The 14,201-nt window shown below is 34.1% G+C and overlaps 1 protein-coding gene across 1 annotated transcript in view; it reads right to left on the minus strand.

The window, feature by feature from the left end:
* The window catches only part of LOC106877315 (cytosolic carboxypeptidase 6-like), a 511,794-nt gene that overhangs the window by 278,245 nt on the left and 219,348 nt on the right, over positions 1-14,201 (minus strand). The window contains exon 3 of the mRNA XM_052971128.1: positions 5,535-5,659. Coding sequence (XP_052827088.1) covers positions 5,535-5,659 — 125 coding nt within the window. The remainder of the gene's footprint in view (positions 1-5,534; positions 5,660-14,201) is intronic.

Below are 14,201 nucleotides of genomic sequence, written 5' to 3' on the forward strand. Positions count from 1 at the left end.
CGGGTGGCACATAAGATGTACCATCCTGAGCGTGACCATTGCCAGTACCGCCTGACTGGCCTGGTAGGGTTTTCGAGCGAGATCATTGCCAGTACCCCTGGACTGGCTCTTGTGCGGGTGGCACATAAAAGACACCATTTCGAACGTGGCCGTTTTCGTGCGGGTGACACGTAAAAGCACCCACTACACTCTCTGAGTGGTTGGCGTTAGGAAGGGCATCCAGCTGTAGAAACTCTGCCAAATTAGATTGGAGCCTGGTGTTGCCATCCGGTTTCACCAGTCCTCAGTCAAATCGTCCAACCCATGCTAGCATGGAAAGCGGACGTTAAACGATGATGATGGTGTGTATGTATGTATGTATGTATATATTTGTGTGTCTGCGTTTGTCCTCCCAGCATAGCTTGACAACCAATGCTGGTGTGTTTACGTCCCCGTAACTTAGTGGTTCGGCAACAGAGACCAATGGAATAAGTACTAGGCTTACAAAGAATAAGTCCTGGGGTCGATTTGCTCGACAAAAGGTGGTGCTCCAGCATGGCCGCAGTCAAATGACTGAAACAAATAAAAGAAAAGAACAAAAGAATATTATCATATATCTAATTAACTAAATTGCCAACTTTTGTTATTCCACACTGTAGGAGTGAGCTGTAATAACAGTTAGAACAGATCCTACAAAACACTGCTTGTCACAGCTGACTAGTTTGCAGAATGCATTTAGGATGTGAAGACAATTCGGAAGCTCATCAAGCAATGAAGTTTTGTGTTAAATAGGGCAAAAACTCGAGAGAAACTTATGGGATGCTCCAGATTAGCTTGTATAAGCCGAGCCTCTGTTTTTGTTGGCACAAGAGGCTAGGTAAAACAAGTCTACTGAAAAGCACAGAATGATCCCCTTTTTGACAGAAGGGCATCAAAACTACATCCACAGAGCTCCCTCTGACCAGACAGTCAACAAAGAGTACTTTGTGGAGGGTTTGAGGGAGTTCACGAGGAGATTTCATCACAAAATGCCAGAGATCCAGGACAATGCACCAGTCCACAATTCCATCCTAGTAACTTAATAAAGAAGGGTATCAAAACTGTCTCTCACCCCACCCCTACTGTCCAGACCTTGCTCCTTGTGATTTCTGGTTGTTCGCCAAGCTAAAAGAGAAGATGAAGGAGGCTGTGACACGGGTCCTGGACACTTTCACTTCACAGAGAACATCCAAGGGGGTCTTCATAACGTGGCTGCAGCACTACAACAAGTGCATTAAAGTCAGAAGATTCTACTTTGAAGGAAATTAGAGTCTTGCATTTCTTTGAAATTAATTATTTTCTCTCTTGAAAACGTCTGAAAACTTTTGGAATGCATCATGTATTTCCTGCCTACACTGCTGAGAGTTTGTCTCCTATTATTAACTTTCAATACAGAAGTTGATTTTTCAGAGATATGTTTTAATCCCTACACCTTATTTTCTTGTTTGAATTGCTTCAATAACATATTATAAATACTGATAAGAGAGTTCTCTACATAAAAAATACAAACTTGAAAAATCATTTCAATTGTATCAGCCATATTGTTCGTAGTATACGTCTTTCAATGCATCACTTCATCTTGCAATGCTATTGTATAGTGAAACTCAACACCTCATCACTACTATACAATGATATTTAAACTTTTAACAAGAGAAGGAAGGATTATATTGCCAGCTTTCACAATAAGCATTAACAACAACAATCATCATACTGCAGATATCATTTAATATCATAGCAACAACAACAACAACAGCAAAACTTGTGATAAAAATAAACTCCAAAGATATTAAGAGATTTATATAGAAAAGTTAATGACATGCAAATAAATATATAAGAAAAGAACTGAAGATATGACAGAAGACATATATAAAACTGTATTAAAGAGTGTATCACATACATACATATTCTGTGTGTGCGTGTGCATGTATGTGTGCATGTATGTATGTATATGTGTGTATATGTATATATACACATATAGCTTGTTATGCCATATGGATAGAGCCTGAGGATTGCATGAAAGCATTAGACATGTTACAAAATGCTGTCTAAGCTCTCTTCATCACATGAAACTACTGGTAGCTCATAAAAATATATACTGTATGTATTAAATGATATTTCTTTCTCACCAGATGGAGTACTTTTTTTGCTGATCTTACCATCACAGAACAGTTGTTGTTGTTTTTTCCTTCTCAAGCTATGCCTGGCTCATAAGGGCCAGTTTCCCGGTTTCATTGGCGTACAGGTTCCCCACCTGGATGGGACGCTGGTCCATCACAGGTGAGCTGCTAAATGCAAGTGGAAAGTGTGAGAGAAAGTTGTGTCAAAAGAGTCAGCAGAAGTCCACCGTTACCTTCTGCCAGAGCTGCATGGAGCTTAGGTGTTTCGCTCATAAACACACACATCGCTGGTCTGAGATTTGAACCCACTATCTCTCAACCGTGAGTCCACTGCTCTAACCATTAGGTCATGTACCTCCACTACACACACATATATATATATATATAGAGGAGCACTCTGTTGGTTACGACGATGATGGTCCCAGTTGATACGATCAATAGAACAGCTTGCTTGTGAAATTAACGTGCAAGTGGCTGAACAATCCACAGACATATGTACTGGGAAGACAGTTTTTGTATGTAGCAAATGCTCAGAGGCAATGAACATTGAAAATGTGAAGAAAACAGCCTCTGTCACATACAAGTAGTTGATAGCTTCCATTACCTAAGTGATCAAGTCAGTAGTGGGGGCAGTTGCTCTGAGAGTGTGGCTGCTAGAAGAAGGATAGCCTAGGCAAAGTTCAGAGAGCTCCTACCTCTGCTGGTGACAAAGGGCCTTTCGCTCAGAGTAAAAGGCAGACTGTATGATGCATGTGTGTGAACATCCATGCTACATGGCAGTGAAACATGAGCCATGACTGCTGAGGACATGTGTAAGTTTGCAAGGAATGAAGCTTGTACGTTCTGCTGGATGTGTAATGTCAGTGTGCATACACGACAGAGTGTAAGCACCCTAAGAGAAAAGTTGGACATAAGAAGCATCAAATGTGGTGTGCAAGAGAGACGACTGCGTTGGTATGGTCACATGTTGCACAGGGATGAGGACAACTGGGTGAAAAAGTATCACACCCTAGCAGTAGAGGAAACCTGTGGAAGAGGTAGACCCGAGAAGACTTGGGATGAGGTGGTGAAGCATGACCTTTGAACGTTGGCCCTCACTGTGGTGATGACAAGTGACTGTAACCTTTGGAGATATGCTGTGCTTGAGAAAAACCAGCAAACCAAGTGAATTCATAACCATGGCCTATACCAGTGCAGCATAACCAGCCCATTTAAGAGCACCCTTCAATCATTGGACAATAATCTGCACTTGCTAAGGCCTGTTGAGGCAAGTGAAGTCGTTGTTATGGCCGATGACAGTACTGTCTAATTGGCAACCATGCCAGTGGCACATAAAAAGCACCATTCAAACATGGTCATTGCCAGTGCCACCTAATGGCAGTGGCATTTAAAATGCACCATTCGAACATGGCTAATGCCAGTACCACCTGACTGGCCTTCATGTTGGTGGCATGTAAAAAACACCCACTACACTATTGGAGTGGTTGGTGTTAGGAAGGGCATCCAGGTGTAGAAACAGTGCCAGATCATATTGGAGCCTGGTGCAGCTCTCTGGCTCACCAACCCTCAGTCAAACCGTCCAACCCATGCCAGCATGGATAGTGGACGTTAAACAATGACGATGGTGCTGATGATGATATGTATGTATATATGTATACAAAACAGGCTTCTTTCAGATGCCTTCTGCCAAATCTACACACAAGGATGTTGTTTGTCCTGAGCTATAGTAGAAGGTGCCATGCAGTATGATTGAACCTGAGATCATGTAATTTGAAAGCAAGTTTCCTAACCACATAGCCATGCTTGCAAATTCAAGTAATAACTATTTACAAACAACCTGTAGGGAATATCTTGCCTATGGATTAAGGAAATATTTGTTCTGTCATGAGTGTCATGAGATTTTAATACAGATTAAAGACTAAGGATTATGTGTAATATCTTCTTCAGTTAATTAATTAACTCAAACTGTGATTCAAATGAACAACAACAACAATAACAAATATCTTGGATAACTAATAAATAATGTTTTTAGAGATTTATCATGGTTTGATGTTTCTTGTTTGATTAATAATAGCAATTGCTGCCTTTTGATTAGCGATTTTATATGATGGCATCAATAAAGGGCAAAGCATAAAGACCCCCTTCAGTCATGAATGACCATGGGATTGCATCCAGAAATTACCCTCCGAGACACAGCTCTGGGCGAGGTCTTTTTATGAAGACCAGCAATTGCTTATGCATACCAGCATCCCCTCTCCATACCAGTGATGTTATCTAAGGAAAGGCAAAGGCTGATACAGCTTGGCACCAGTGATGTCGCAACTCATTTCCAAGAATCGAACTTACTATCTCATGATTGTGAGCCCAACGCTCTGACCACTGAGCCATATGCCTTCACTAGCATCTGTGATAGAAGGAAGTACTGTCAACAAATGGTGTGTGAAGCTTCTTCGTCTTCAGCACTTTCGTCACTGGCTCTTGAATCATTGTGGCATATCTGTAGCAGCCAAGGTAATCTAGCATATCACAGTCGGCTAGTAACATACCCGTGGAGTTGACAATGTTCTTGTCTTGGATAGAGTGACCTGAATTTTGAAGGACCAGTTTCAAAAATTGCATAGGAGTTCCCAATGTTTTGGCCAGGTACAATATTAGCACTTTCCAGCAGTTGCAGTGGCAATGTTACTAAGAATTTTCCCATAAATATTTGGCAATACTAAAATATCAAACTGTTGAGGATGAGAGAGCATCTGAATGCAAGCATTGTCAATAATCATATTACTGAATTCAATTTGGTGATATTCTTTTGTGATATTTTTACAACATTCTAGAAATAGTCTATCACCAAGTTTCATTATGTTTGCCATGTGAATAGCTATGGGTTTTTGTGTCTATGTTACACAGCAAAATCAAATGCATATTTCACAGTATTCGTAGATCATTTGCTGGTGATGGGTTTCATACTTTTAACAACCCTGTACACATCCGCATAATCTGAGTTGGCAATGATGTATGATAACATGTCCAGCCATGGGAAAATATTACCTTGCTTGGAAACAGGCAAGTGTTGGCAACAGGTCGGGCATCTGACAACAGAATATCAGCCTCAGCAAACTCCATCTGACTCATGCAAGCATGGAAAAAATGGATATTAACATGATGATAATAATAATGATGACCATCATCATCATTATCATTAATGGAGACATTTATATTTATATTTGTTTAATAAGTTAATTATCTCTGATGTGATAAACTAAAAATACAATCTTTCATCCAATAAATCTCACTGATTAAATGTAGGAATCATTACTACCAAGAAAGAAAACAGCAGAGAATTTAAACATTCATATTGAACAGCACCCAAGTTCAGCATTAGTGATTGATAGTAGTAATTACCTGATCAACACAAACATTTTCCACTGTGAAATTGAACCAGACTCGGAAGCGAGGATTGCAAGTGTCAGGTCGGATAAACAGATCATATTCGTACTCCGTTATGTAATCAACACGTCCAAGATTTCCTGGAGATGGAAGAGTTTGAAAGAAAAAGTATCTTGAGAAAAGTGTAAAAGTTAGAGAACAATAAAGTTGTTAGGAAATTATGGATTAGCATCATGTGATGGTATATCTAATAGTGTGTATTGTATAAAGCTGATATTGTGCATGTATGTGTGTTTATATAAGGAGATGCGATAGGGAACAATCATGTCAAGTTTGTTTTGCTTTATTTGTGTTTTTGCCTGATTAATGCTCTAAAATATTTCTAAAAAATGAAGAAGAAGAACAGAATAAATTCAATAGATTGATTTTGTTTTTCATGCCAAGTAGGAAAGATTAATCTTCTGTAAAGGCCAAAAAGTTTAATTTTACTTCTATTTAAATTCAAGTGGACTGAATTGTTGCTTATTTTTCGACACAGCAGAAAAGTTTATCCTTATTGTCATCATCATCATCCTCTTCCTCATTATTATGATTATTATGGTTATTAATATTATTATCATTATTATTATTACTATCATCATCATCATTATTATTGTCATCATCATCATTATTCATTTTGGCAAATATTCTTTCCTAAGTTTTCGTTTTTGGTTTTATTTTCATTTTATTATATATATATGTATATATATATATATATATATATAAATATATATGATAATTATTTTCATAATAATTTATCATCTCTAGTTTATTAGCATCATCTTCTGGATAATATAAGAGATAGATAAAAATTGTGATGTAATGAGTTGAAAGTTAATTATATTAAAAGATATTAGCTTGATATATTTTCATGAAATTCAATAGATCACAACTCTCTCTCTCTCTTTCACTCTTCCTCTCTCTAATTAAAAGTAGCTTCAACAAAAATATCCAAAAGAAAGAAAGTAAACCTAACAAACATGCTAACATAATGTTGAAATAGTTCTGGTCATTATCAAAGTGCAATAGTGTACAGTTTCGGAGTGCACTGATATTAATTTTTCAGAGAGTTGCTTCATAACTGTAATTTGTGATTCAAAATCTTGAATAGAACTAATTTTCCTGTCACAGAATATGAAAACAGTTTACTGCAATGGAAGAAGGTGATGGCTTTTGTAAGTTTTGTTGTGTTTTTGTCCTTAAGTGAAAACTTCTCTATTTTGAGTAATTTAAGCTGTCAAAGAAAGATCATTAGAGCTAGCGCCATTCAAGACAAACTTCATCAATACACAACCAAAATGAAATAGATAAAACTGCAAGTTACACAATATTCTTTAAAATATGGTATTGAAATATTCCAAATATATGCTATTTTAATTACATATTAGTTCAATTTTTTTTGTGGTAGTAGCTTAACAGACTTTTCCAGTTAGTTTGTAATTAAGTACAACTATGCTACAATATTTGCCAACAACAGATTAACACCAGCAATCCCAGCATACTAATGTAGCTTATTTCAAACCCAGTAACCCATTCTTGAACATCAGTTAGTTGTGCGACACAAATTTTTTGACGAAAGTCTGAAATCACCAGAACATTTAGCAATAGCACCAATGCATGTATAATCCACTGCAACAAAATGCAATGCGTGCAGCCAGCTCTGTTTAAAAATAACATTAACACAATTTTTATACAACAAAATATTTGACAGAATGACGGTGCGTCATATTAACACTTTTCATGTTTCATTCATTGTGTGCAGGTAGAGAATCTTGAATGCTGATGGTTTGGGGAATATAAAAAATGATCTTTCAATACTTTTGATACTTTTTGAGGTTTATCACTGGTATGTATGTATGTATGTATAATACACACACACACACACACACATATATATATATATATATATATATATATATACACACCACACAACTTGAAGTTTTGTGGGCTCATCAAATGATCCTGACTGCTCAGGCTCATAGATATCTACATACATGTATATCTGGTAAGAAGCTTGCTTCCCAACCACAGGTTCAGTCAGTCCCACTGTGTGGCACTTTGAGCAAGTTTCTTCTACTATAGCCTCAGGCCTACCAAAACCTTGTGAGTGGATTTGGAAGATGAAAACTGAAAGAAGCTATATATATATATATATGGGAAAAGTAAAAAGAAAAAAATATACATTGGATATAAAAAGTAACGATAAATGTATACAAATAGATGAACTGAGGTAGAATTAAGAGGTATAAAAGTCACTATTTTGAATTGTTGAAGAGATTCAAAGTCAAGCTGGTAAAGAGATTCAAAGTCATACCAGCTTTGAAAGCCACTGAACAGCTTTTGATGATAACAGTATGACTTTGAATCTCTTTAACAATTCAAAATAATGACCTTATACCTCTTAATTCAACCTCAGTTCATCTATTTGTATATATTTATTGTCACTTTTCATTAAAAAAGCCTTTATCTTTTTTTATATCCAATGTACATTCTTTTTTTTTTTACTTTTCTCATATTTATACTATGTGTAGTCTCTTTTCTCTTTGAAACCTATTTCTATTATATATATATGTATGTATGCATATATCTGTGTGTGTGTGCCTTTATGTCTATTTTTGTGCCCCCCTCCATCACCACTTGACAACTGGTGTTGGTGTGTTTATGTCCCTGTAACATTGCAGTTGGCAAAACAGACCGATAGAATAAGTACTAGGCTTACAAAGAATAAGTTCTGGGATCGATTTCTTCGACTAAAACCCTTCAAAGCAGCGCTCCAGTGTGGCCACAGTAAAAAGAATAAAAGAATGAAAGAATACAAATATAAATATGTGTGTGTGTGAAAGAGAGAATAATATATATATATACATGTATTCCGTTGGTTATGATGACAAGGGTTCCTGTTGATCCGATCAACAGAAAAGCCTGCACGTGAAATTAATGTGCAAGTGGCTGAGCACTCCACAGACACGTGTACCCTTAACGTAGTTCCCAGAGTATGACAAAGCTGCCCATTTGAAATACAGGTACAACAGAAACAAGAAGAAAGAGTGATAGAAAATTGTAGTGAAAAGGCACAGCACAGTTCACTACCACTCCCCTGCCAGAGCCTCGTGGAGCTTTTGTTGTTTTTTTGCTCAATAAACACTCACAACGCCTGGTCTGGGAATTGAAACCATGATCCTACAACTGCGAGTCAACTGCCTTAACCACTGCCCTAATCATTGTGCCTCCACATACATACATATATATACATATGTAGTGGCCACAATATAAGGGTCAGTAAGAACAAGTGTGTTCAGACTAGATATTTTACACATATTTAGATATATCTAGTATCTATCTGTTGTGAAAAGTTCAAGTAAATGGAACAAGTATTTCGTAAGTTATGAGGAAATAAACAATCTTCCATATTGCAGCTGCCAAAAGTTAAATGTTACATTCACCTGCCTCGCAAAGCAAGAACAGATACAAGAAACATTGCCAGAGCTCAAGAAAATTTGTGTAGCAAGTGAGTTGTGAGACGGGTTTTAAAGTCAAGAATCCATTGCACTTTGAAGTGCTTTTCATAGGAAAAGTTACATTCCAAGAATAATTCATACTCTCAATGAAGATGATCCAGGCCAAAGAGAACGGTTTTGTGAGTGAAACTCAACAAGATGTGTAGAAGATGCACACTTTTCAACAAAGATTTTTTGGAGAGACAAGGCTAAATTTAAATTAATTGGCTTAATTAACCATCACCTGAGGGAGGATCAACAAGTAAATTGACAAGGAGTTAGAGTATGGTGTAACTGAACAATTCTTTTTTTGACAGTAGTGTAACTAGTTCCATTTACTTAAGCTTGCTGCAAAAGTCTGTTATGCAAAGCATCCAAGAGGATTTTGAAAATGTGGAGTTCTATTTGATGCAAGATGGAGCAACCCAACACTACTACAGAAATGTAAAGGCCAACTTGGATAAGATTTTGCCAAAAGGGTGAACTAGAGGAAGAGGTTCAGTAAAATATTCTCCATGTTTACAGGTACTCACACCATTTATGGGGATACATTAGAATGGGGAAATGATTTTACTCCCCAAATCAGTCACCCTTCAGGTCAAATCCCTAAGAAAATACCTAAAATCATTCAAGGAATAAACATAAACATGAGAAATAAAAATATATATAAAGAGATAAAATCTGTAAACTAATCCCTACATTAACGGTATTAATATAATTATTAAGAGTTACAATCTAAAAATATTGAAAAAGAGTATTATAGTAAGCAAGCTTAAAACATTATGGAATAAGTAGATAATAGTAAAAAAAATATGTTAGTGCATAAAGTTACTAAAAGATGGATGTCAATATTGTTTATAAAATAAAAATACGAAAACATGACTTATCTGCCAGCGGTTAACCAAAATGGCTGTGCTATAGAATTTATACTAAAAGGTCACGTGATAAATATGGCGTCTATTACACATAAGTATATGCGTATTATAATTACTAAAATAATAACGAAAATATCGAAAAAATAATCTACCTAAAATAAAAAGTTTCTTGAAAATTAAAAATACTAAAATATTTAAACTTGTAAATTAACGTAGAGTAATAACTATACACACAGGAAAATTCTATATTACGTAAATAATGCTATAAAAATTAATACTGAAAAGTCACGTGATAAACATGGCGTCCATTACCAGTGGTAAGTACATGTTATAATTACTAAAATAATAACGAAAATATCGAAAAAGAAAATCTACCTAAAATAAAAAGTTTATTGAAGATTAATAATACTAAAATACTTAAAACTCTCAGATTTACGCAGAATAACAACAATACCAAATACGAAAGTTATATATTACTTAAATAATGTTATGAAACATTGCAAAAGACTGCTCATATTATCGTTGAATACTTAAAGTAAAGGTAGTTATATGTTCCAATTTTGTATAATATTGTGATGATTAAAGTGTATTCTAAAGCTAATTTGATGTATTTTACGCTACTGATCATAACTATAAGTTGGTACCTAATCCTAGGTTTAAATAAATAAATTAGTTATTTAAACTTATTATATAAGTAATTTAATTTATGTCTGCATTTAATATTACGTTCATGGTGGGAGTAAATGAATTTTTTATTAGCTAATAATATCTGTTTAAATTCATTAGTACATAATAAGCAGAATTTATTCCCTATCCTATATGATTTAGCCTTGCAAACTATTTCCCATTTTAACTCGTATACTATTCTTTTCGATTTAAGTTCCCAAATGTATTTACTAAGGCCCGTAGAGTTAATTAAATTTCTGTTCTTAAAAGAATTCATTTGTTGGGTCACCCGGGATTTAATTTTATTGGAAGTCGATCCAATGTAAGTAGTATTTATGTTATCTTTACTATTACAGTTATTATCCGTCAAAATCTCTATACATTTATCTACTACGTCCTCAACGTTACACTATTAATAAATTTATATTTAGTCTCATCACTACAATTACAATCAATTATATTTTGGACTCCAATGGAGGTATTAATTTATTATTGTAAAACTTATTCAATTTAAATTTATTAAAGGATGAAATAACATTGCCAACATTATTAGTGGTAGAGTAACCAACTCCAAAATTATTGCTAGAAAATGTGTCCTTATATTTCTTGTTGTCTTTAATAAATATCTTAATTAGATTTAAAATATTTTTAATAATGTTAGTTTTTACCTGTATCCCATAGGGAATTATTAGCCATATTTTCTTCTTCTTATTATTATTACTATGAGGTTTTTTGTTCATATTACTACCTATTTCTGGCTTTAGGTGATTCTGAATGCTGTGTTTATTATAATAGAAGGTGTATTCATCATTTAAGTTATCTTTTAAATTATAATTATATTTAGAATTGCTGAAAAATTTAATATTATGATTATATCCTGCCTTATGTTTATTGAATATCTCATCGTTGGAAAAAAGTACTGAAATTCTTTTCCCTATATTATTTACTAACGCTTTTTTAATAGAAGGTGGATGGTTACTCTTAGCGTTAATATATTTCAGGTTTTCGTTATTTTTATGGTAAGTTTGAGTTATACCTGTTATTAAGTTGAAATTTATATCAACGTTTTTGTAATTTTTTTTCATGTAACAGCACCCTAATTTGCACATACAATGTGCTATGTGCTCAGAGCTCGTAGATTGCTTGGAGAAACAAGACACATTATAAAATTCTACCCAACCAGGTGCCTCAGAGGCAAGAAACTATTAGTAGCACATATTTTAATACCATATCCATTAATATATATATATATATATATATAAATATATATATATATATATATATATATATATATTTGCTATGGTGCTTGAACTGCTAACCTTAAAGAAAGCCTAAATTTATATCAGTACAGAGCACTGCAAATTCGGGTGAGCATGCAACATGAATAATTCACAATGTGAATAAACAAAACAAACAAGAAACAATATGGCTGGTTATCAATCATGTTAAAATACTCAACTAATCAACTAATTATTAACCCATTTGATATCAACCTGCCTGAAACCACCTCTGGCTCTGGAGTACAAATGTCTTGTTTTCAAAAGTTCTAAATTAAAATCTTCCACCAAACCTTAGTCACAATTTTATGTTCCTAACACTAGCCTAATGATAACTAAGTTATTTCACTAAATTCTTTGTTATATTTAAAATTAATTGAAAGAAACACAGAACATCTCAACAGAAATATGGTAACAAAAGGGTTAATCAAGTAATATTTTATCAACAGCTTATTAATGAAAAGTAACATGAAACTACAGGAATGGTAGAAAATGCAGTATTTTCTATTTTAAACTTCAGTCTTAAATTGAAATTGTGTCAGAGTTAGGATTGTGTTTCTTCTATAGCCAACAGATACCAGTAATATACTGATCTGTAAACGACCTTCATCACTAATAAAATAAATGACCTTGAGTCTAATGAAAATATTTACTGCAAAGAATGAAGTTCTCAAACGTTTGAAAGATTTATTAATTATGTTATAAATTCCAAGAGAAACTGACACCTTAGCTACCATTTTGGCTTTAATGTTGTAAAGTGCCACAGTTTTCAGAAGTTTTAGCAAAGTTCAACTTAACAGAAGTCAAACAAAAAATTTCATATACACACACAGATGCGCGATCACATTTTTTAAAATTATTCTTTGAAAGGTTTTATATCAATAGTTATTCTCATTAAATTTGAAATTTATTAATACTTCAAGAGAATTCACAAGGTGGTAATGAGGGATGGGGGAAGGAAGGTGAGAGGAGAGACAAAATGGACTTGGAAGAAACAATGCTTTTGATATTTCTTTAAGAAACTAGATATCTGATTATTTTTTAATATTTTTTATGACTACATATTATTTCAGGAACTAACGCCTGATTTCACTGCTCAATCAAAATAGTTTTCTGTACTTTAGGTGATGAGAAGAATATGGCATGAAAGTCATAAAAGGAATGATTATTGATATAAATGACCATAAAGCCAAAAGACGTTGACAAAGATATTTCAACAGTTAAAGAAAGAGTGAGAGGAGTATATATTTTGGAAATGATGTACAAAAGACACAGAAATGATCATTGATTTTTATGGAGGGTACATGGCAGTTTACTGCTTTTCTTTTATTTTTATATAGGACAAAAATATTCTTGCTGAAAGATCGATAATGTTTTGAAATGTACTGGAATGACCAATTCAAAGAAAGAAAAATGCAGAAGACTGATATAAAGAGATGGAGATAAAAAAAAAGAAAAGAAAAGAAAGAGGAGAAATGGAAAAAGATGTAAAGCTCTTTGAAGATGACAAGAAAGACACCTGTCAAATATGAGACAACTAATATTAACTGTTCAACTTTAAAATATCAGTGAAAATAATCAAATATTCATATGGGAATTTTGTGAGAGTTGTGTTGTGTGTAAAGACTATTGTGGACTCAAATATTATATGTATGTGTGTGTGTCAATAAATATGTAAAGATGAAGTTATAGAAGCACGTTATGCTCATATATAATATAGATATGTTATGTTCATACATAATATAGACATATACAAATGCATATGTCTGTTGCCATATGGATTATTGCCATGCACAGATCTACTTTTAAGTGTACAGTATGCTGCAACATGGATGTTGTGAAAGTAGGCTTATGAATAGGTCAAGGAGATTTAAATATGGTTGACTGCCTACAAGAAGCAAAATGAATGCAATGTTCCATAGGTTTTTGGTTCAAAACCAATTTCAATTGTGAATATCTCTGGGAAGGACATAAACTCCACAACAGTACTTTGGTTGTTGTTTTTTTTAATATTATTTGGTTCGGTTAGGAGTGGGGGATGTTGTCAAGCATGACCACAGCCATAATGTCTGTTATGATCTTAAGAACCAAAAGAACCTAACAGATATTTTGAAAATTTTATCTGTAGCAGAATAGCCGAAATATGTTAAACTTATCTAAAACTTAGCATGTATCTGATGTCTAAATTCTAATGAATTCAAAATATAAAACATGGTCGTGTGTGTGTGTGTGTGTGTGTGTGCTAATGCACTCATACTTAGTTAAATGAATAGATAAACATATCTGAAGTATATATTCATTTTGACTGCACCCTTATATATATATATA

Source organism: Octopus bimaculoides, chromosome 10 (assembly GCF_001194135.2).
Source record: "Octopus bimaculoides isolate UCB-OBI-ISO-001 chromosome 10, ASM119413v2, whole genome shotgun sequence".
In the NCBI taxonomy this organism is placed as follows: domain Eukaryota; kingdom Metazoa; phylum Mollusca; class Cephalopoda; order Octopoda; family Octopodidae; genus Octopus; species Octopus bimaculoides.